The sequence below is a fragment of the Perca flavescens genome, chromosome 8, assembly GCF_004354835.1.
Source record: "Perca flavescens isolate YP-PL-M2 chromosome 8, PFLA_1.0, whole genome shotgun sequence".
NCBI lineage: Eukaryota > Metazoa > Chordata > Actinopteri > Perciformes > Percidae > Perca > Perca flavescens.
Genome location: NC_041338.1, coordinates 25,857,613 through 25,883,499, shown reverse-complemented (window position 1 = coordinate 25,883,499; position 25,887 = coordinate 25,857,613). Strand labels below are relative to the sequence as shown.

The 25,887-nt window shown below is 41.1% G+C and overlaps 1 protein-coding gene across 1 annotated transcript; it reads left to right on the top strand.

Annotated features, from left to right (window-relative positions):
- Positions 1–14,833: 14,833 nt before the first annotated feature.
- Positions 14,834–16,828, top strand: lrrc4.2 (leucine rich repeat containing 4.2). The gene has a single exon (XM_028586490.1). The coding sequence runs from the start codon at positions 14,834–14,836 to the stop codon at positions 16,826–16,828; it is 1,995 nt and encodes a 664-aa protein (XP_028442291.1).
- The last annotated feature ends 9,059 nt before the right edge of the window (positions 16,829–25,887 follow it).

The window sequence follows — 25,887 nt, the reverse complement described above, 5'->3', positions numbered from 1 at the left end:
TGGTGTGGAAGAGCAGCGTTCGATTCACACTGCGATACATCAACCAATGTGTCCCTGAGCAAGACACTTAACTCCTAGTTTCTCCAGAGGCATGCAACCTATGACATTTATAGCAATTGCAAGTTGCTTTGGATAAAAGCATCAGCTAAATGACATGTAATGTAATGTAAAATATAGCATTAGTAAAATTATTAATCATAATTTTTTTGTTGACAGAAAATTAACTATTAAACTTTTACCATTTTATTATTGATGGTTATAAAGTGTTACCCTGCTTCTTAGCATTTCCTCATTGTAAAATATATTTTTGAAATCATTAATGGGTTAATTGTATTTAGTATTTTTATGCAAATGTGAAACAAGTGTCAGTCACTGGGGTTGTAGAAATAGACGGTTGATTGAAAAAATCAATGAGAAAAGACAACCTTTTTTGGACATCATAGTGCAGGATAGTACCGGACAATGTCTGCAATGTACTGTATGTAGTTTCAGTTAGAATTATTATTTTTTGGGGCAGTTTCAGCCTTTATTTTGAGAGGACAGCTGGAGACATGAAAGGGGAGAGAGAGAGGGGGAATGACATCCAGCAAAGGTCCGCAGGTCAGAGTCGAACCCAGGCACGCCTGCTCTACCAACTGAGCTATCCGGGAACCCCAAATTATTTTTTTTTAATTTATGTTTCACATTTGAAAAGATACCGGAACAAATTTATTCCCACAAACTAAAGTTATCTGGCCCTTCAGTGGAATTTGAAAGTGTTTCCCTTTAACATCACAGCCTTTAATGCATTTTCATTACTATACAGTTTATATTTCAAAGTCAAATTTGAGTATCTACATTGGTTTGCAGCCAGGATTCATACACAAAAACGCTGGGCAACAACAACAACAACAACTACAACAACTACAACAACAACAACATGGTTTACAGAGTGGTTTAGTAGAAAGTTCTTCAGCTTCCTGGTCATAAGTGCTTGTATACAATGTAAGCAATTTGTGCAAATGAGCAAGCTGTGCAATTTGCAATCTACGGACAAAAGTTTGATACTATCTACCATTTAACATGTGAATGGCAGCAGGAACCAAGGAAACCTTATATATCTTGTTCCTCATAACTGGCACTCTAAAACAACAACCTGAGGGCAACAGTTGAAACTCTACTGTAGGGGGTGATCTTGGCAGAAGAGAAGAGAGTTAGCTTTCCTAAGCACTTGCCTGTTATATAGGTCTGTAAGATGGGCTTGACTCTTCCTTGAAATTTTATTTTAGTCAAGATCAGATACAAAGCAACATTACAGAACATTAAAACTGATTCAATAAAACTTCTGTAAAGAACAATCATCATCTTGGAGGAAACATTAAAAGACCACAATATTTATTACATTTAACAATATAAATACAAGACCTGAAGACAAACTAATTATCACTACCACAAATGAGGAGCGAGGCATGCACACTCATTTACGAGGGGCCGTCAGGGACATTATTCAGAATTACCTCTCACAAACGCATGTAAAATGTTCTTACATACACTACTGAAGCACTCTCACATAAACAACTGGAAGATTATTTGCTCACACACACTACTGAAACGCTCTCACACATACAAGTGAAACGCTCTCATAAACACTACTAAAACCCTCTCACGCGCAATACTGAAACGCTCTCATAAACACTACTGAAACGCTCTTATAAATGCTACTGAAATGCTATCATAAACACTACTGAAATGCTCTCACACATACAAGTGAAACGCTCTCATAAAAACTACTAAAACCCTCTCACGCGCATTACTGAAACACTCTCATAAACACTACTGAAACGCTCTCATAAATGCTACTGAAACACTCTCATAAACACTACTGAAAATGCTACTGAAACGCTCTCATAAACACTATTGAAACACTCTCATAAACACTACTGAAACGCTCTCATAAACACTACTGAAAACACTACTGAAATGCTCTCATAAACGCTACTGAAACGCTCTCACACATACAAGGGAAACGCTCTCATAAACACTATTGAAACGCTCTCATAAACACTACTGAAATGCTCTCATAAACACTACTGAAACGCTCTCATAAATGCTAATGAAAAGGGCTCATAAACACTACTGAAACGCTCTCATAAATGCTACTGAAATGCTCTCATTAACGCTACTGAAACGCTCTCATAAACACTACTGAAACACTCTCATAAATACTACTGAAATGCTCTCATAAACGCTACTGAAACGCTCTCATAAACACTACTGAAATGCTGTCACGTGCAACACTGAAATCCTCTCACACGCAATACTAAATCACTCTCAAATACACAACTGAAACGGGAATTCACTTTCAATAGTGTTTCAATAGAATGTTTCAGTATAGTGCACAAATCTTTTTCAGTGGTGTTTATGAAAGCGTTTCAGTAGTGTTTATGAGAGCATTTCACACACTACTGAAACACTCTCACATAAACAACTGGAAGATTATTTGCTCGCACACACTACTGAAACGCTCTCACACATACAAGTGAAACGCTCTCATAAACACTACTAAAACCCTCTCACGCGCAATACTGAAACGCTCTCATAAACACTACTGAAACGCTCTCATAAATGCTACTGAAACGGTCTCATAAACACTACCGAAATGCTCTCACACATACAAGTGAAATGCTCTTATAAACACTACTGAAATGCTCTCATAAACACTACTGAAAACGCTACTGAAACGCTCTCATAAACACTACTGAAAAGCTCTCACACATACAAGTGAAACGCTCTCATAAACACTACTGAAACGCTCTCATAAACACTATTGAAACGCTCTCATAAACACTACTGAAAACAGTACTGAAATGCTCTCATAAACGCTACTGAAACGCTCTCATAAACACTACTGAAATGCTCTCATAAACACTACTGAAAACAGTACTGAAATGCTCTCATAAACGCTACTGAAACGCTCTCATAAACACTACTGAAACGCTCTCATAAACACTACTGAAATGCTCTCACACATACAAGTGAAACGCTCTCATAAACACTACTGAAATGCTCTCATAAACGCTATTGAAACACTCTCATAAATGCTACTGAAAAGGGCTCATAAACACTACTGAAACGCTCTCATAAATGCTACTGAAATGCTCTCATTAACGCTACTGAAACGCTCTCATAAACACTACTGAAACACTCATAAATACTACTGAAATGCTCTCATAAACGCTACTGAAACGCTCTCCTAAACACTACTGAAATGCTCTCACACATACGTGAAACGCTCTCATAAACACTACTGAAACGCTCTCATAAACACTATTGGAACGCTCTCATAAACACTACTGAAACGCTTTCATAAACACTACTGAAAATACTACTGAAATGCTCTCATAAACGCTACTGAAACGCTCTCATAAACACTACTGAAATGCTCTCACACATACAAGTGAAACGCTCTCATAAACACTACTGAAACGCTCTCATAAACACTACTGAAATGCTCTCATAAACACTATTGAAACACTCTCATAAATGCTACTGAAAAGGGCTCATAAACACTACTGAAACACTCATAAATGCTACTGAAATGCTCTCATTAACGCTACTGAAACGCTCTCATAAACACTACTGAAACACTCTCATAAATACTACTGAAATGCTCTCATAAACGCTACTGAAACGCTCTCCTAAACACTACTGAAATGCTCTCACACATACAAGTGAAACGCTCTCATAAACACTACTGAAACGCTCTCATAAACACTACTGAAATGCTCTCATAAACACTACTGAAACGCTCTCATAAATGCTACTGAAAAGGGCTCATAAACACTACTGAAACGCTCTCATAAATGCTACTGAAATGCTCTCATTAACGCTACTGAAACGCTCTCATAAACACTACTGAAACACTCATAAATACTACTGAAACGCTCTCGTAAACGCTACTGAAACACTCTCACACGCAATACTAAATCACTCTCATATACACAACTGAAACGGGAATTCACTTTCAATAGTGTATATGAGAATGTTTCAGTATAGTGCACAAATCTTTTTCAGTGGTGTTTATGAAAGGGTTTCAGTAGTGTTTATGAGCCCTTTTCAGTATTGCGTGTGAGAGGATTTCAGTTGAACAGGAAGGCATTTCAGTTGAACAGGAAGGTGTTTCAGTTGAACAGGAAGGCATTTCAGTTGAACAGGAAGGTAATTTAGTGTAACAGTAAGGTGGCTGGGAAAAATTCAAACTTGGATCTCCCGCATGAAAGTCATTATTACCCATTGAGCTATTCAGATGTTGTAGGTAAAAGGTGCTCTTACAATTTATGTATCTAAACAGGCTGTCTTTCTGATATAATGAGTCATTGGTTTAGTTCCAAAAATAGGGAGCTCTGTTTTTCTGAATTAAAGGACAATTCCGGCGCAAAATGAACCTAGGGGTTAATAACAGATGTGTACCGACTCTGTCGTTCTCTGGGACATGTTTTCATGCTAATTGAATGTGTTTGTAGCTTGGATCATGCTAGCGCGGACCGCTGATTAGCTTACAACGCTAGTATATGGGGCACGGGGACACTCAAATTAAATCGCTATTTAATACCACTAAAAAGGCTGAAAATATCACCACACCTTAACGTTAGCATAATGAGGGTCCCTAAATGTTAACTGAAGCATTGAGAATGTTGTAAGTGTACAGATAGTTTATTAAAAAGATAGATTATAAAGACAGTTGCGTTCATGTTTACATGCGGGTGCCATCTTGGAAACCAGTCATGACTACCCGAATCTCCCATGGTCCAATGTTGCCGGAAGAAAGCACTGAGCTCATAAGAGAAGCACTCAACGCAACAACAGACTAGCTAGTGCTTCCACAGGATATACACTAAAAAGATGGCGGAGTATTGGTATTAAATAGCGATGTCCCAGAGAACGACAGAGTGGGTACACATCTGTTTGGGTACACATCTGTTATTAAGAGCTCCCTATTTTCGGAACTAAGCCAATGACTCATTATATCAGAAAGACAGAGCCTGTTTAGATACATAAATTGCATGAACAGAATAGCCTTCCTGTTCAACTGAAACGCCTTCCTGTTCAAATGAAATGCCTTCCTGTTCTCTGCAGATAAGCTGATAGACAGGCTACCTCATCCATCAGGTACAGAAACAACAAAGTCAACTGAGGTAACTAACCAAAGTGACTGTGACTGTGAAAACAGGGCTAGTGCAAAAGCTGGTCCACAAAGACCAACTTCAATGGCCTCCAATACTGCAGAGGACACAAGGACACTTTACAGTGCGGGATTAATATTAAAGATGCTTCTTCATGACTCTCCTGGTATGAATTCTCCGTGGCCACCCACGTCAGATGATTTAAATGTGAGCGAAGCAAAATCTGTTGTGCCAATTGAACTGTACAATCTGATTTCCTGGATTATTGGTGCAACTGAGGAACCAACACTGGTCCATTATGTTGATATTCCAGATGATTTGAACCTAAAAGTGATATCTCTCTGTCAAGACATTGTGTATCTTGCATCTAAGGGCTGTAGGCAGACCCCTAAATCATTGTGTCTTGGTCTAACAGTTCGCCATTTAACAGGTTCATCACAAATTGTGTCACTTCTAAATAGACTAGGACATTGTGCATCATGGGACACGGTCGTCAGTCTAGACACTAGCCTTGCCCAACTTCAACTAGTTGAGGGCAGAGACAAAATACCAAAGGGATTCTCAAAGAAGGTTCCTACAATACTTGTGTGGGACAATATTGACTTTGGGGAGGAGACACTGTCAGGTCATGGAAATCAGGTTTCCATACATTGCTTCAAGGTGATGGCACTCTGCAAAAGTCAGCACTGTATTATCTTCCGGTCATTGAGGCTTCACCGACAGAGATGTCAACAGTAAACACAATTCTGAAGCGAAGTGTCCAAATTGCTGATCAACTGGAGCAAATCCACTGGAAAGATGATGACTTTATTCAGCGTATAGTCATTAGACTAGGTGAATTTCACACATGCATGTCCTACCTGAGCATTCTAGGAAAAAGGTTTGGAGACGCAGGACTGCAAGACATACTCATTGAGTCCGAAATTGTTGCCCCAGAATCCATCAATGGAGTGATCAGTGGTCATCATTACAACCGCAGCATGAGGGCACACAAACTTCTGTATGAGAGTTTGCAACGCATCAGACTTCTCACCTTCTTAGACTCTCTGACACCAGAGGAAAGAGATAAGTGTATGGATGTCATCAATCAGATCAAATGTGCATTCCCAGACATAACAATGGATGTGTTGTGTGCAAATGAGAAATTTGACAAAATGTGTTCCAAATATGAAGACTTTGTTAAAAGAAGAAGTGCAGAAAACCCAACGTTTGCCTTCTGGAGTTCATGGAAAATGTGAACAATGCAAGATACAAAGCATTCTGCATGGCGTCGTCAGCTTTGCCAGAACTATCCATGCCCCCGACAAGTGACGCCCTTTACCAACACTGCAAAAGGGCAAACTACCAAGCGGCCATCATGAGACATTCTCTGAAAGGTATAATGTGTGCCCCTTCACCCATTGGCAATGGATGACACCTCGAGGATGGTGAGTTAACAGTGACCTGGATGACTAAAAATCCTGCCCCTGAAAGTGTGCTCCAGGCAGTCCACTGCGGTTGCAAGCATAGCAAATGTGAGACTGGAAGATGTTCCTGTATGTCTGCAAGACTGTCTTGTACTGATTTATGTCGTTGCCAAAATTGTGCAAATGTTTCACAGGAAACAGAGGAAAGACCTTCATGGGATGATGGCTCTGATAGTGATAGGGATGATACCGATGAGTAAATATGCACTGTGTTATAATTTAAGTTGATTTGGAGTTGGAAAGAATCTATTGTAGAATTGTCAATTATTTTTACAGCATTCAAAATTAGGGGGACAGGATAGCATTTTGAGTCATGTCAGCCAACTTGGGCCAAAGTGTGCTTATAATCTTATCTTTCTGTGATTACACAGTACCAACTACTAAAAAGTTTGATGTATAAAACCTAACTGTTTAGCTACATTTATAATGTTTGTTTAATTTTGCTTGGTGCCAATCTGTGAAGTTGAAGCATATTTTTTTACAAATGTACCAAATGTCATGGTCTACATTCACACTTGAGTATAAAATGCACACAAATCTGTCTCAAATGTTTAGATAAATGTATAAATGTCAGTTTGAGAGATATTTTGTGTTGATAAAATTAATATAAAGAAAGTTACAAACAAAACCAGCAGAATCAGATTTTCGTTTTTTCAAATTCACAATTATATACGTTTTATGGATTGTGACAAAAAATGCAGGGTATTTTGCGGAGAACTTTTAACATAAAGTCGATAATGGTTTTGTCTATGCAAAAATTAATTTAAAAAGTAGTGCCCAGGTTTGGGAACGAAAATCATTTTCCAGCCACTTTTTCCTAGTTCACCTTATGGCCTATAAGAGCATTTCACGTTTGTGAGAGGTAATTCTGAATAATGTCCCTGACGGCCCCTCATACTCATTCTCCTTTTGCACCAGGATGTTAAACAGGTCATACTCTGGACAGCTCCTAGTGCTGAAATGAAGTGTAAAAAACCTACCAGATTAAGATGCTTTTTCTTCTGGCCTTTTTATGAGTGGGGCCATAGAGTATGAATACAACTACTGTAGTGCTTTAAAATAATGGTCATTTATCTGTAAAAAAAATGATGAAACCAGAAAATTATGAACTCTTACAGTTGAATAACGAATTAATCTTAAAACCAATTTGAAGTAAAAGCATACCATATTGAGTTAATAAAAATATCTTAAATCAAGTTTATTTCCACAGAGATCTGTGACAGATTATTTTCAGTGCTAACAGTAAGTAAATTGTTATAAAGAAGAGACAGCAAACTGGGAATGGCAAACAAGGGTTAGATAAACACTTCTCTGTCCATTACTGTCCTCATGATCCATCGTTTATTGACATAGTTTTAAATTGTATTTATTTAGCTTTACCTGTAGCCTCGCCTTACAGGAAACCTAAGGAATCACAGATCATGTTAGATACTACCACATCTGTCAGTGCTTTATGTCTATCTCCAGACTCCCGTTATACAGATGCTCAACAGCATGGGTGATCGTTATGTTACAGTGGTAGTTCTAGCTTCAGCAGCTAGCAGTAGTATTATGACTCTTGGCCTATGGAAGTCTTGACCCTTACAGCTTAACAGCAAGTGTGTTTGGCCCATGGCCACAGGGTCATCTAGCCACGCCTGTCACAAGCCTTCACACTCACCTCAGGAAGAATTTTCTTTCTTTGCCCCAGAAGGAACTTGTCCTTATGGCGACACAGAATAAATAAATATAACACCCACTGTTTTGCCTGTAGCCTCCTCTCCTGCCTTCTGACAAAGTTTACAAATAGAAATAAATATATGTTGATATCCTGCTTTCTCCAGCATGGTTCCTCTTTGAATGGTGTCGGATCACTGAGTGAGTTCAGCCCACAGTGAGGGAATCTGTATATCCTGGTGTGAGTCAACTCTCCTCAGACTGTGGGTCGATGGTGCTGACTGAGCCAGGACAGCTAATAAATCACCTCCTGCCGTCCTAAAATGGCGGGGTTGTGATTGGGGAGGGAAGGGAGCCGTGAGCGAGGGTTAATGAATACAGGCCACATCGATCTGCTTCCACCGGTCTCCTGGCTCTCTCTTACCATCCACTCCTATATTCTAAGGCCAAATGCTGCTCCAGCACTTTGCTGACCTGCCACACTAAGCACAGGCTGAGTAGCAAAGAACCCACAGGGGCCTGGAGACATCGAACAGTAGCTAAGGCAAGGTAATGGCTAATGCTAGCAGCTAATTAGATCCGTCAGTTCTAACTACAGAACGAGATGAAGCTGAATTGGTGAAACAGTCACTAACAGTAACTAAGCAATATATGTTGTTTTGCCTGCCCTGCAGCTGAATACCATGCTATTAGCATTCACAACAGTGGGGGATCGTAATGTGACTGTGGCAGTGCTAGCTTAGCAGCTGGCAGTAGCATTATTAGTCTAGACCTTATGAATATGTGACCGCAGGGTCAGCTAGCAACGCCCGTCTCCAGCTTTTAACCCTCACTCACTTCAGGAGGAACAGTTGCTACCAGTGATTACATTGTTTCAGCGGTAAGAGTGAGCAGTGTCAGAAAAGGCAAAGTAGAATGTGTAAGTTATGGGTCATCTACTGTAAGAGCAGTACACTTATGAAGTTACTACAGACGACCGGTAGGATAGCTTGAATCCTGAGTGATATTAACAGCCCACAGAGGCTAATTGGGTCTCCGACACACACAAGCGTGCACGCACGCACACACACACACACACACACACACACACCAGTGTTTTAACTTCCTGCAACATTCAATTTCCCCTCTAACCCTGACGCAGAATTAGGTCAGGATGTCACTCGCTCAGTATTGACATGACCCATTGTTGTCTCACTCTTTCCAACACCACGCTGCTTTTGGCACACCCCCCTCCATCCCACTGTGGTATTGACCCACACCCTCCAAAGATTGTAAACACACTCTCAACCCCTCCGCAGTACAGAGCCTTGAATGTCTTGGCATTTTTGAGTTTGAAGTTTGACAGCTGTTGCAAAGGGACACAGGGTTTGGGCCTCATTCAGTGTCACGTATTAAGGGCTTGATCCCCTGAATTCACATATTCAGACCAGATCATAACAGCTTTACAATGAGAATCTGCTTCAGATATGTATGCCCAGAAGTGATTGGACAGTTCAGGGCATAGTTCCACATTTGATCTGATTACATCTATTAAACCGTGTACTGAAGGTAACAAAGGCACTCATTAAGTGGTTTGGATGTTTGAAATATATTGGTATTATTTTCTGTGCTATGTCGCTCAGTTTGGTGATTGGAATTACAGTTATGTCAGATTACAGTAAATAAAGCATTTGCCTTGGGCATGTTCATATCTGTTCAGCTCCTCTGTAGTTTCTTACAGTTTATTTTTTGCCTCGAAGATATTTAGACTTAGAATGTTTGTAATATTTTTGTACTTTGGAAGCTTATTTCAACTACAACATGTCTTGCATTAAAACTATAGATGATGGTACTGACTCATGCTTAAGTTAATACAAATTATTAAACCACATACACAATGCAGTTTGTATGAAAAAAGCAGCTGACTGCTCCATATGCTTGTCAAGCAATATAGGTTGTCCATTAACAGAATAATAATGTCATATGTTTGTATTCTTGATAAAATAAAGTGGAAGTAAGTGCTACGGTGCACAAAATTATCAGTGGGAAACGAAAGTCTCTGAACACAGATGTTGACACTGTTTTCATTTACAATTTAATTTGAAAAACCCCAAAACAGAAATTAGCTAAACGGATAACCCAGCTCATAATATATGACATTGGAAGACACATTTAAGATGTATTAATGTTGTGGAATTGACACACTGTAACACAAGATGCTATATCATTCTATGGAGTAATTCCATAAAACCCCTTATGATTTACCACACACTATTTATTAATTTTCACATGGCAATAAATCCGCCCCCCGAACCTCATTCCACACATTCAAAGGGAGAACTGGACTACAGAAGCTGTGGCTGATATTCCTGAATATGAATCCATTGAAACAGAAAGAAAGATAGAGGTGAAAAGAGGGAGAGACAGCCATAAAGACAGAGGGAGGAAACATCATATATTCAGTGTGCTAACTGACCTTTCCATGCTCATGCCCCCTGTAATAGCATTAACACAGCAGCTACACCCATGGCCATCAATTATCTGACCAACCCTTCCTGCACCACCTTAGCTAATAGTTATCTCCCCTTCACCCCCACCATGCTCTCCCTCACTTATTCTTTCTTCCTCCTAGCCACTCTACACTCTAAAGCAACTTTAGGAATAGAATAGGTACATGAGCTGTAATTGGCACATTTTTGAAAAGCTTTTCTTGTCTATTTGGCATGTTATCTCTCAAAACACAAATTTTTGCGGCTTTGTATTTCATCTGTTATTTCAGTCCTCTCAAAGTCCTCCTTTGATGCACAAAAGAAACAGTGAGATATACGTACGTTTTCACTCATTCCCTTTGTTGCTCACACAATGGTATTTCTCCTAAATACTGTAGGGCAACCCGTTCTCACTCCGAACTCGTAAAATACGAACGTTTGGACAGTGGCTGTCAGCGTCTGAAGTGACGAAAAAGGCGTCCTTCAGCGTGTTTGTATAATGTACCGGGGAGAGCAGGTAGCTACACAGGGTTTAGTGAGTAGTATGTAAGGCCGAAATTCTGCGTAGGGAGGTTGGTTGGGGTTATCGGATGGGTCAAACACAAGACTTTCACCCAGGAGACCGGGGTTTGTGTCCTGCTTGTCACGTTTCCTAAGGTTGCTTCCTTCTTTAACCGCCCTGTTACGCTAAAGGAGACTTTTAGTGTCAATAACATCGACAAAGGCACCTGACCATGAGAGTGAGAACCTGTTGCGTAGGGCAATGAAGGTCAGTCGGCATTCTTCCTTAATTCAAAGTCATGACCCCTCAATTTGAATGTTGCAAGTAAAATGCAAAGGGAATATATCCACACATCCAGAAGATAATACTGAGCATTATCACATATTCAGGTTGATATTATGCAATTTTATATATGTTAACACAAACACAGGATCACGTAAGTACACTACTTCTTCTACTTCTATAAACTGTAAGTTGCATTCATTGAAATTAGCTTCAGTATCACTCCATCGTCTTTATGGTCCAATGTGGACATGAAGCATGACTTTTTCTATATCATCTTTAGTGGGATGCAAAATTTCAGTCATGTCCTTTTTATTTCTTAAATTGGAATTAAAATGAGAATAAAATGTGGCACATTTATTATTGTATGCATGTTATTTTTTCTTTTCTTTCTATAGACCACAACCCCAATAGCAAAAATATATGTGACATGAGAGAGAAGGAGAGGAAGAAAATGTGGTCATTAACCAAATGCAGAGATGGAGATTCCTTCTCCTGCATTCAAATGATACTTAATCCAACATTATTAACACTCCTCTTGTCTCTCCTACTCCTTACCCCGACTCCTTATCCTTCTCTTTCTCTGCCTTTCTGTGCCATTTCACTGAGAAGGCTACTATGCAGTGTGTTTCCTCATCTGCTTCCATCATACTTCTTTACTATCCATATTTATCTCATTCCTCTCTTCCTTCTATAGGCTCCTTTCCCCTATTTCACCAAGGACGTGGATATATCTCCTCCTAGCCGGCTCCATCTCTCTCCCCCACTCTCTCGGTAAGTCTCTTTTCCTCTATCTTTCCGTCTTTCTCTCTCATCTTTCTAAGAGATAACTGTGTGCAAGCTCTTTCATCTTTCTCCTCCCTGAAGAGAAGACTGCCCAGCAGACACAGAGAAGCAGAGTCAGCATTTCAGTCCTCTATGATGTCACAGACTCACGACCCCCCCCTCACACACACACACACACACACACACACACACACACACACACACACACACACACACACAAACACACACACACACCTCCAAAACACTCACATACACTTAATAAAAAGACAAAATAAGTAAAACAGATACAACAAACAACTCTGTCTGCTTGTCCCTTATGGTAATAATGCATTAGGGAAACACTCACCAAACTGTGCCTTACAAGAGGTGAGGAATAGCAGCAAGCTTCATCTCCACTGGAAAACACTGGCGCACTGCTGCGCTCGTGAGACAGAGAGACAGAACACACAACCACTCTGGAACTGGAGTAGAAAGTCTGACCTCTTGTCTTTGTATGATACATTGGAATGGGAAGCTTTCCAATTTAACAATAGGTTGGGGGAGACAGAGGGGTGGACTGGCACAGGTAAAGTGATCTTTAGAGTAAGAGTAAAGAAAGACGGTGAGGGACAGAACACGTGAAAATCAGACAGAAAAAAAGAGAGTAAGAGAGGAGAAGATACTTACAGTGAAGGGGCGGGAAAAGGAGGTATACGAGAGGAGGGGAGGTTGAATGTTTTAATACACAGGAACACTGCATCAAACCAATGCACTGCTCTGAGGCTGGCTGAGCAGCTGAGAGGAGTGCGTCAGCAGTACATTCACGTTCCCACTGAAGGACAAAGGGAGGGGGCAGAGCGAGCATCTTAGCTGCCTGCAACACCGACACGGAGGGGGGGAGAATAGAGAAAAGAGAGAGATTGGAGAATAAACAAGAAGAGGAGATGTGGATTAGAATGCTGCTCCTGCTGCTTCTGTGACGGTGGGCTGCCTGTTTGAGTGCTCGCGTTCCTCCTCTCCATCTCTCACACTCTCTCCTTTGCGCACTATCTTTCTCTTGCTCTTGATCTGTCAGTGGTTCTCTCTCCTCTCTCAATTTCTTTCTTTCTGCCTCTCTTTCCCTGTCTCTCTCTCTCTCTCTCTCTCTCTCTCTCTCTCTCTCTGTTCTACTCTGGCTACTGCAGTAGTCCACCAGCCAGCCGCAAGTCTGACAGCCACACACATGGCTAACTGCCACAACTTACTACCTCAGCCCTGGAGAAAAACTAACAAATAAGCAAGCAGAAGAACACTGCAGGAGACAGCCCAGGGGACAAACGGCAAGTGGAGAGAAGAATCCTCAATACCTTTCTCTGTTTTTGGATACAGATAGGGAGACCACTTCCACACACATCCTCCCAGCGTCATCCTCTCTCTTTTCTCTCATTTCAGAAGAGGACAAGAGTGCTCTCTCTCTCTTCCGACAGCCTTTTGCGAAGCTCCAACAGTGCAGCGCATCCCCTTCTCCACCCCCCACCCAGCGCCACCATCTCTCCCACCACCCCTAACCCCCCCTCACCCCCCCTCCCCCCAGGAGGAATAGACGGATTACTGCTAACTGTGCACACGGCAGCCTGCAGCTGCTCTGACCAGGGCCAGCCCAACGTTGGGAGGAAGCAAAAGGAACATAGAAGAGGAGAGGAGAGGGGGATGACTGTGCCGGGAGTTCTTTAGCCTTTTTCTGTCTCTCAGTCTCTGTCACAACAGGGCTAATCAGCGACCGACTAGCCCTTGGCAAAGTCACAGTGAGGGAGGTCTCTCCACCAAACAGGCGACCAGCAGACGAGCCAACACATGTATCAGGAGCCGACAGAGCTGGGGATTTTTATTTATTTCAGTTTGTCACTTCTTCTCTCCTCCTCTGTCGTGTTGCACTGCGTTATGGATCATTATGATTTATCCACAGTGGAGCTGCATGTTGGACTCTGCAGCCTGGCGGGGGGCAGTTAGTGGGGGCAGAAGGGATCCAGGCACCTGCCAAGCCTTCATGGCCTTACCTCTGCCTGTGAGTGCTTTTCACGCTGCTTTCAGTCTTTAATACCAGGAGCCATTTTGTACCCTTGGCTAATAGAGGGCCACCTCACTTTTTTAAAGAGGGAAAACAAGAAAACATTAATCTGATGTCTTTCCATGGAAGGGAATTATAAATGAACAAGGTGCATGACTGTTGCTTTTAACATTTGGAAAGAGGCAAAAAGGACCACTTCCAAACTAATGAGGTACGTCACTGGTGCTGTTATTCAACCTTTTTCTTACATTGCTGCACTGCCTTTCCTCTGCTACTTCTCTTGCATTAATCTCTCTCGCTCTGTCTCCCTCTCGGTCCCTCTTTTTTTCCCTTCTCTCTCTTACACAAATACATTTTGATGTAGCATCTCCCTGCACTGTCGATGGAACTTGGGAGCCTTGAGTTGCTCCAGCCAGGCTAGGGTGGTCTGTCCTCTGGTGTGTGCCGTCTCCCCCCACCATGCAGAATAATGAGCCCTCCACACCATGAGTCCTTTGGGCCAGGTTAGTGTGCAGCCTACCTGGAATGCAGCCCTGCTCGCCGTGCTCTCCCTCATGGTGCCTGCTCTCAGTATGTGCCAGTCCACAGGCCCTGCATTGGGCTCAGCTAATCCACAGAACTGTCCAGGTGTGTGCTCCTGCACTAACCAGCTCAGCAAGGTGGTGTGTACCCGCCGAGGCCTGGTTAGGGTTCCTCCAAACATCCCAGCCAACACCAGGTACTTGAACCTGATGGAAAACAGCATAGAGACTATACTGGCAGATACCTTCAGGCACCTGCATCACCTGGAGGTACTGCAGCTGGGCAGAAATGCTATCAGACAGATTGAAGTGGGAGCCTTCAACGGCCTGACCAGCCTCAATACACTGGAGCTGTTCGACAACAGACTGACAGTCATACCCAGTGGAGCTTTTGAGTACCTGTCAAAGTTGAGAGAGTTGTGGCTTAGAAACAATCCCATTGAGAGCATCCCCTCCTATGCCTTCAACCGCGTCCCCTCCCTAATGAGACTGGACTTGGGAGAACTAAGAAAGTTGGAGTACATCTCTGATGGGGCATTTGAGGGCCTTCAAAACCTCAAGTATCTCAACTTGGGGATGTGCAACCTGAGGGAGTTTCCTCATCTTTCACAACTGACAGGATTGGAGGAGCTAGAAATATCAGAGAATCTTTTTCCCGAACTGAAGCCTGGGGCCTTCCGTGGGCTTAAAAATCTACGCAAACTGTGGATTATGAACTCTGCCATCACTACCATTGAGAGGAATGCATTTGATGACATCACAGCCTTGGTGGAGCTGAATTTAGCCCATAATAACCTGTCGTCCCTCCCCCATAACCTCTTCACACCTCTACAGTACCTGGTGGAGCTACACCTGCACCACAACCCTTGGCGATGTGACTGTGATGTAGTGTGGCTCTCCTGGTGGCTCAGAGAATACATTCCCACAAATTCCACCTGCTGTGGGCGCTGCCACACCCCGGCCCACATGAGAGGACGGTACCTGGTGGAAGTTGATCAGACCACCTTTCAGTGTTCAGCACCATTCATACTTGATGCTCCGAGAGATCTGAACATCTCGGCCGCGAGGGTGGCAGAACTGAAGTGTCGCACAGCTGCCATGAGCTCAGTTCGATGGCTTCTCCCCAATGGGACTGTGTTGACCCATGGCTCGGCTCACCCACGGATATCTGTCCTTAACGATGGGACACTCAACTTCTCCAATGTTCTCCCTTCGGACACAGGAGTCTACACCTGCATGGTGAGCAACATGGCTGGAAATTCCAACGCCTCAGCCTACCTTAACGTCAGCAATGCTGAACTTAACACATCTAATCTGTCCTATTTTACCACCGTAACAGTGGAAGTTTTGGAGCCCACAGTGGAGGAGACCCCTAAACCCAAGCCTACTATCCCTGCCTCGCCCTCTGTCTTTCAGCCCGTCTTTATCTCCACACCTACTGTGCTGTTCCAAAACACTCAAACCCCAAGGCAGGTGTCAATCCCCACTGCCAGAGTCCCTAATGTGCCAGCCGCCAGCCTGGATGAGGTGATGAAAACCACCAAAATCATCATAGGCTGTTTTGTTGCTGTTACCTTGCTGGCAGCTGCCATGTTGATAGGATTCTATAAGTTGCGTAAGCGGCATCAACAGAGGAGCACGGTGGCAGCAGCCAGGACCATAGAAATCATACAGATGGAGGAAGAAGTTCCTCCTGTCCCACCACCCACTTCCGGATCTAGTGGCTCTGATGACACAGGGTTGGTACTGCCTACATTAGTGGAACACAACAGCAACACCTTTAAGCCTGGGTTCGTGTCCTCCTCATCCCACCAAGGGGGCTACGGAGCCCACTGGACCCAAAACAACTCTCTTCATCGCTCAGTCAGACAGCATCACAGCCACATCAGCACCATTGCTGATCCCTACGTCATTAAGACTACTCACGGCAAGGAGAAGGTTCAAGAGACCCAAATCTGAGCAATGCTCTCTCTGGATCTATCTCCGACTCTGCTCCAACCTCTCCTCTCCACGTATCTGCTCACCAGTTCATGCAATAGAATGCACAAAGAACAAAACGGTAACTTTCTTTTGTACAGAAGTGCAAAACAGAGACAGTTTTTTGTTTCTTGTACATGCCTATACATAAGTATATAAATATAAGAAAAAAAATACAAATATATATAAATGAAACTACCGTCGGGCAGTGGTGAGACATGCAGATTATATTAGAAAAGAAAGTGATTTGAAACTATTTTCTAATAACTGGTGACTTCTATTTAAAAAAGACAAAGATACCGAATTGTTTTTGTGATTGATAATAGAAGATGGTACTGTCTACTGTAGGAAAAGAGGCATTTTGTTTGTTTTTTGACCATATTTAGGATGCAATTAAAAACAATCTTTATACAGGCACCAGTTTCTAAATACAGCCCCAAAGGTAAGCTCCAGTTTTTATTGTGCCAAATATTATATGCAATAAAATGGTATCTCCTGACTTAGGAACACAAAAAGACACACAAGCAAAATCTAGATAGATAGAAACATTTGTCCAAGGATAGCAGCGTAATGGCACAGATAGAATGTGCTGTTCAGTAGCTATCAGCCAAATGCTTTTGGACTGCAGTGAATTTCTGCAGCTAAGGTTTAACCCTCGCTGTTCGCTGGAGCTAAGCTGCGTTTATTTGACAGTGCCAGTGCTTCTTAGTTGTAGCGTATCCAAACATGTTTATTTAGTGTGCACAAGATTCCCCACTGGTTTAACTGGTAAAGATGAAGTGCAGGCTAATAACAGTTGTTGCAAATACTTTGTTCTGTTATTGGTTGCGTTTTGTGTTATTTCTTTTCCCTTAGGTTTTGACATGCTTCTTAATGGCTTGTGTAGTGTTTAGGGCTAATTTAATAATGCATTACAGCAGTTGCCTGACTTGTCTCTGCAAGGGCTCATTCCGATGCTAATTTTTTCAAAGGAACAGACGTGGTGCAGTGATACAGAGCTTTGCTGACCGTTCTGCTTTTGGAGAAAAAAACAGAGGATTGAAGTGATACAAAAATGAATGTCTGAAACTGGGGCTTTTCCATGGACTACATTGAAACATGACTTTCTTTTTCTTTTAACAGTTTATTTTGAGCAACACTATTTTTATGGAGAGACAAAGGAGGCTATGAAAAATAAAAACCTTTGGTTTGTATTTCTCTAATCAGAAACACTTTCATCTGATGTTTTTTTCTTCTCTCTGAATATATTTCCATTTGTGTGTAAGTTGTTTAATCGTAAAGGCTGGAGGCAGTATTGTAAATCGTATCCTACCCCAAACCGCCCCCCATCTTACGGTCCTATGCATTTACTTAGTGTCTGCATGAATGGGTCTTTAAGTAACTGGTGTACAATGCTGCATTATACCCCACAGTGGGGCTCTATGCAGGTCAGATAGGCTGTTGGTCTTTGATGCCTCAGCTTAGTTCTTAACATTGATTTCTCAGTGACTGTGAAGGGGGAAAAAATACATGTATCCCACAGTTCTACAGTTTGTGGGTTTCTTTTTCTTACATGCTCACCTGCAGGTTGTAGTTCCTATCAAAATCTTACATTTACAAGTATATATATATATATATATATATATATATATATATATATATATACCATGATATGAGGTACATTAAAGGCTGTACTAAATACATACTTGAATACAATCTAAATATATCACATAACAAAGGAAAATCAGACTGATTTTTTTAATCTATTTTTTTCCAGTTTCTGTATGTGTCAGTGCATTTCTGAACTATCTGAATTATCTTGACGTCATGCAGTTAAAAGGCCAGCTACCATGAATTAGTGTGCCGAGTCTCTGTGGTGACTGAAATGCCTTACCTATGACCTTATACTGTTGCCCTTCATACAACCACTCACTACTCCTTCTTTTGTACTGATTTAGATGAATGATATTCATACAGGTTATTGATCATTTAAAAGGTTTAATTTGCTGCTGAGACTATTTGGGGATAAAGAGGAAATTACAGTATGACCCCTGTGATAATTATGGTGCATGGTGAGTTGACACAAACACAATTTCTTCATTTAAAACCTCCAGGCTGAACTTCCTGTACCATCAAGAGTCAGTTAATAATTTGCTGTGTGGCACTGACTGGCATCTATATATGCATATTTTCTCTTTCATTCACAATAAGATGACTGCATTACAGTAGGTACTCCTCTGGTGCAGTAAAACAAAACAGGGACGACAATTATGTAACAGTCTGGAATACAAGTTGAGTGGGAGTCTGTTTTTTTTTCTTAGGAGTTTGTTAATTTTTGAAATAAATGTATTGTTTAAATAAGATGTATTATGCATATAAACAAATTAAGGCACATAACATATTGCAGGCATAAAGGAAATTCCTCTAATGATGTTTTCATTTTAGAGGTTTCTTCAGCTCTGAATGGATGAATGGAGAGGTGTTAGTGTACTTGTGTACCTGTACTCAGTGTGTGAGTACAGGTGGGCCTCAACAAGCAGATGGAGCTCCTGTGACTATGTCGAGAGTTTCTTCATTTTCTTCGAAATGTGAGCGCATACACTGCTGAATATTCAATCACCAACAGAATGTGAAGGCTTCTCTTTGCTTTGACAGAAGAGAGTGTTTTTGGTTGTTACAGTATGTGTGGGTTGCAAAAGAGCAGCCTCTTATTATTTCCCCAGCACAGCGTGGCTCTGGCCGCGCCTTCATAAAAGGGCTATTGGCTGTTTGTAAAGCCTTTAATGTACCTAATAACCACCCACATACAAGAAAACTGACAACTAGTGCCTTTCTTTTTTATTTATTTCTCCTCCACCTCTTCAGTGTTAACATCGAAAGGGGAAACATGCCTGGATATAACATAATACCATCAACCATTCAGTCAATTCAGGTTTGCTTCACCAGTGTCGAGAGTAAAGAGACTGAGGGCTGGAGTGGAATGGCCATTGTGTTAACTGCTAAAAAAAAACAGGGACCCAACAATAGTCCTTCCCTGACAATATCAGCAGGGTTAATATGAATCTGTTTTCTGGGGTGACTGCCGTTTTATCTGCAGCTGCTGAGTCAGTCATATGCTTTGAATTTTGCTATATGTTGCCGTGTTGCAAATGAGCTGTGAAGATGTCTTGTCATAACTGCTGCCGTCTCCCTTCCTCTGTCCCCTCCCTTTTATCACTCGCTAATTGACTTAAAATCATTGACTGAAACCACCTGAATATTGCGGTACGACTAGGTTGTCTTTTAAGGCAGTCTCTTAGTCTCTTCCCCTTTCGTTATCTTTCTCGTGTTATGTGTTTGGCACAGCAACTGTCACAGATTTGCATAGTCTTTCAGAGCATGCTAACTAATGCCCACCTGTTTCTGTTTTACCCTCCTATTGACTTTCAGCCAATGTGTTACTGGTAAAGCTCTAGCCAAAGATGCGATGCATCTTTTTGAAGTAAGCAGTATGTCAGAGGCTAATGCTATCCATATTGGCAGGGGATGGACACGGTAAAAGGAATGGCTAAGCTGCCATTATATAGCGTGTCTCACTCCAGACAGGATCTGCAGAGAGACAACAGGAAAGGGGCTGGGATAAGGCTCGACGGTCGGCGTTCTATGAGGTTAAGGGTTTATTGGGAACAAGTCCTTGTGCCTCGAGATCCATATCTGTTAATGAAGTTCGCAGCAGTAAGAGGTGTTGGTCAGGTGGCAGGCCACAGCAATTCTGTCACAGCTTCTCCACTGACTGATGCCTTTTTGTGCCCACAAAGGGATTGTAAGAAATGATCCATGGTCCTCTTAGAAGTGATAAATGGCCTAGACTCAATTCTCATTCTTCTCTCAACGCTTGATTAGTCAGCCTACACCTGACTGCACTCTTTTACCATAGCGCTATACTTTGGCCTGACCCGAGCCTATGCTCACACTCTTAAATGTCTAGCAACTTAAATTTGCCAAATGATAAATGATAATTTTCAAATTAGGAGGACTCATTCTTTTTTGTTAAAATGGCCCTGGAATTTTAGCTATTAATGAAAGAAAAATTAAACAAAATAACCCAAACTTTGTTTTACAAAAACAATGGGATGTGAACACACTGAAAAAGTCAAGTTTAGAGACATAAGCAAGCTTGAATGAAAGCCTCAAAACAAGTTGGATTTTGCTTGTTTTTCAATTAGACTGGTCCTAAAATAAGACAACAAAGACAGGAGATAGTAGACAGTAGAGAAGAGGTGACTGCGTCAGTCAGTCAGAGTGGACTGCTAGTCCCAACTATGTTCATTTTAAGTTGTCATTGTTTTCTACTATTGATGTAATTTCCCAAACACTTTCTCTACATAATTAACAAAGAAAACATTGTATGCAAATTTAATTAGATGACAAACAAAGGGATTCCCTCTGATTACACTGCAAAGCAGTTCTTTTAATTACTTCAGCAAAATATGGAAAAAGAGAAGCAGACTTTTACATTTTGTGAAACACAACTCAGATACATGATGGGGCTTTGCTTGTTTCTAATTCCTCGACATGGCTGTGTGCACCAGGTGAGTGATCTTCTGAAAAAAATGATACTGTCAGAATATTATTCCTTTGAGAGTATGAAGAAATTGTAGCTGGTGCTTAGTTCCTGTCACACGCTGGAGAGGGTATGAGACTGACCTCACTTTACTGTAATAGGGAAGAACGTTCTGCTCTGCCCTGATTCACTCCAGGTGAAAACATAAACATGCAAAGCCCTTACACCTACTGTATGTGTTCAAGTCCATGGGTGCCTAGTTGTTTTAAAATGGGGGAGCAAACTTGGAAAGATACATAATTGGCGGGGGTCTGTGGGTCCTCATCCAGCAAGAAGATTGTAATTTAAAACAATTTCCTACATTTCTACACGCCCTAACCTCTTGGATTAAGTCAAGAAACAGCCACCTGCACTAGTCTAGAATATATTCCTCAATAATAAAATCAACAAGTCAAAAGCAAAACATCAATAGCTATGTTACACTTAAAAGAGCCAACTCTTTGGTTCTGTTCCTTCACGGTAAACGTTTCTATGGTAACAGCGCGTTAGACCAATCAGAGACATTGCTGTTACACTTAGGATTGTGGGTAGTGCAGTTTTTCTCCATAAGATCGCGAATAAAACATGTTTTTCTTAAAACAAGGCTGATTTCATACAGACTTCTAGCTTCTACTGGAGCAGAAATTTTCGTTTCACAACCACGTAGCTCGTGGTCAGTCTACCTCCGATGGTTTAGACATTATGGCTGATAATCTAAATCCTTATGGAGAAAATCAATGGGATTTTTACTTCCGGAACCACACTGTTGAGCTCCATTAGGGTATTGGCACTTTTAGCTCAATTCAGGCACTGGACTGAACCAACTCAAAGGGTGGTCCTAAAATGTGCAATTTTTTTGATTACTTGTTTTTGTCAGTTGCTAAAAAAAGATCGTTGATATAGGCTACTTAAATATAATCGCTTCACAGTATAATAAGTAGATTTTTAAAAAGACAAAAATTAGGGTAGCTAAACTATAACTTAGCTCACCCTAATTGAATGATGGGGATGCATTTGCTCCACTTGCGCCATTGCTCAGGCACCTGTGTGCATGCCCACATGCATGCAGTGTTGGGAAAGTTCACTTTCTACATGAACTAGTTCAAAGTTCAGTTCACCAATTTTAAAATGAACTAGTTCAGTTCATAGTTCATACTTTTTTTGAACAAATTTTGAACTAAGTTCACCGTTCCAAAAATGAACTAGTTTTTTTCCATATGTTGCTGCGAGCTATTATTTTTTTTTAATTATTGCCACAGCCCATATAGAACCATAGACAGCAATTATTTTATCAGTTTTAACACTGAAACTATGCGTCAGATTTCATCTTCATATCCAATCAGTTCAATGTGCCGTTTCAGGTTTGCTGTGGATGTGACTGAAGTGTGGATTTTCATTTTGAAAGCCGGCGGGCAAAGTTTGCACAGAAATGTAAGATTTTTCGCATCCTCACCGACCTCGTCATAAAACTCGTTTAAATGATCATACGACGCCTTCTTGCTGCTTCGTCGCCTCCATGCTGCTTTTTGTTTTGATGACGCATGCGGCGGTGCAACACTGGTGGCTGGTGTTGGCAGATTGGGTGTTTTTTCCGCTACATATTAAGGCCTGTTTATGGTGTGTTTTAGCCGGGTTTTCGCCTGGAAGGCTCTATAGAAATCTGGCACCCTATTGAACGAAGTTAAACTGAGAGAGCGTGCCGTTCACAGACACCAGAATGAACGAGTTCACAGTAACGTTCATCAGGCAGTAACACAGTACGTTCAGTTCACGTTCCAAAATATGAACGAGTTCATGAACTATCGTTCAATGAACGCGTTCAGGCACAACACTGCCCACATGACATGATACATTTGGAAAAAAAAACATGATATAACAAAACTTTCTTTCTTCTGCAAAATATAACACTACCATTATGCTTCCTTAAAGCAGACGCAGTCTTATATTCCAGTGTAAAATATATGTCAGTGTCATTGTAATGTAGGCCAGTGTGCTCTCTTTGGACCAGTGCGGCTCTGGATAAGGGGTGGCAGCTGGAAGTTGTTCCTGGAGGTCTCTTTCTCTGTCTGTCTCTCTCTATCTTGCATGCAGTGTGTGTTTGTGTGTGTGTGTGTGTGTGTGTGTGTGTGTGTGTGTGTGTGTGTGTGTGTGTGTGTGTGTGTGTATTTGTGTGTTTGAAAGAGAATGTCCTCCATAGCAGTGACAGTCAGAGCAGAATGCCTGCAGGAACACACGCTGAGAGACAAACAAAAACAACAACAAAACGGAATAAATAATTAAAAAGAAATATGAATGCACAATTAAGAGCAGGCTACACTAGAAGCTGCAGTGTCTAAGCTATGTAGCTTTAATTAAATGTATTCTTTCACTTATCGTGATTATCATATCCCTGTGCAGGGGATTCACACAAGAACAGAAACACCTTTGCAATCCAGTGCGAAAGCTGCAATAAATTCTGCTTTTGTGAAGTTTAAAGAACCCTGAAAACCTATTTCCTTAATCACCCTCTTCATATAAGTGATGTAGTCCTACATCAACATATTCTAACATAGTTAGAATCATTCTGATTGGGAGGGAGATTTCTGTTTTTGACTGTATCCAAAATCCCTCCCTTATTCACCCATTCACTACTCCCAATATAACTCAATATTTTACTCTGTAGTTAGCAGTAAATTGAGATTTTGGGCACGTAATTGTTATCATTATATGTTTTTTTTTTTTTTTTGCTTATGTTGACAGGGACATACCACTGTAAATCAAATCTGATCAAACCACACCCAAACATTGCTGATAAAACTTATTAGCTAAGTCTTAATACATATTTAGTAATTTTGTCCTTTGCTTAACTTTAGGTTTAGTTCGTGCTTAGCCACAAATATATTTGAATGCTTTGAATGTTGGATTTTTGTTGAAGTATTTTTGAAGGTGCAATTTGGAGCACTGTTGTATTGGACTGGTTGGTGTCCAGCCCCTGTAGTTTCCACTGTTGCTTTACCCAGTTAAACTATTAAGCAATAGAAAAGTTTTTGTTTGAGCTCATAGTAGCTTCATTAACAGATTCACTGTCACATGTCCACAGCTCAGTGGCAGTTTTGGCAGTTGCATAGATTCAGTTATTTCTTTTTTTCTTAAACTTGACTTCCGTCTCTTTTCTTTTTCATTCCATTGACCCTGCCAATAACATCCAAGGCCTTGCGGTTGCTATGGTTCCCCTGGATTCCAGTGCTATGGTGATTGGCTGTTGAGGAAATTGTGGTAGACATAGAGCTGTGTGAATAGGGAGCTAACCGTGACCCTGACAGAATGTACTGTATTCATATTTACTTTGAGGACCTTGGTTAGACAGCCACTCCAAATAAAGCTCAATGGGGCTATTCATTGGCTTGTATGTACTGAATTCATGCTGTGGAAGATAGACCAGAGTGATAAAGAGCATATTAATAATTTATACTGTTTAACAAATCACACAAAGCAGAGCTGTAGTGTTTCAATTTGAGGGAGCATTTTTAACGTTTAACAACTTAATACGTCTTTCCTAAAGGGAAAATCCACGATAAACAACTATGATATGTTCAAATGTACGGTAGAAGTACCAATTTCATGTCTGTGTTTATTGTATCTGTATGGTGGAAAAGTGTTATTTTGGCAGTTCAATAACAACAATGGGAAAACAATTATACATTTTAACATGTGCTAGCAGATGTAGGATTTTTGTGTTTCAAATTGTGACTATATTCTTGTAGACTGTAGGCTAAAGAGAAAAACAAAGACGTTAATCCTACAACATACCTAAACTACGCAGAATGTGTTTAACTTAAGTGGAATGAATTATGTGTTAGTTAACACTGATTTGGCCTTGATTTTGTGAAAAGGGACAGGCCTAACTACCAGTCTGAGTCACCAAAGAAGAATCCAAGTGGAGTCACCATTACCTGAGTTCGAGTCAGAGTCGAGTCCAGAGAATAGTGACTCAAGTTCAGGACTCAAGTACTCCATCACTGCTAACTACTAGTACAACTACTAGTAGAGATAAATATAATAATAGTTATTACAAATAATTTGTAGCGCTATACATAGTGGCGATCCATGTTGGACATCTTATGCTCCCAAGGGGGTCAAGAGGATTAAATGAAAATGAAAATTGAATACATAGTGGTTACCTGTTGGTTTCTAGCTTGACAGCCACTATCTGACCTTGAGTTGTGTTATTTCAAGGGCTGTCCTTAATACCATTTATTTTGGCTTCGGAGCTTCGGGACTAATCAACTGCGAATATTTAAATGAATATTGCGGGTGCCGTGCCAGCGTCTCTATGCACGGAGAGTACCAACGTTAATCACGGTGCTGCTGGCGAATAAAGGGGGTTGAAAACCCCTTGTTTTTCCAAACATTATCATATTATTAATATATGAATGTGCAGAATAGGTATTGTTGGTATTTAGGAAAAGTGATGGCAGGAGGATAACTATGGAATGTCATT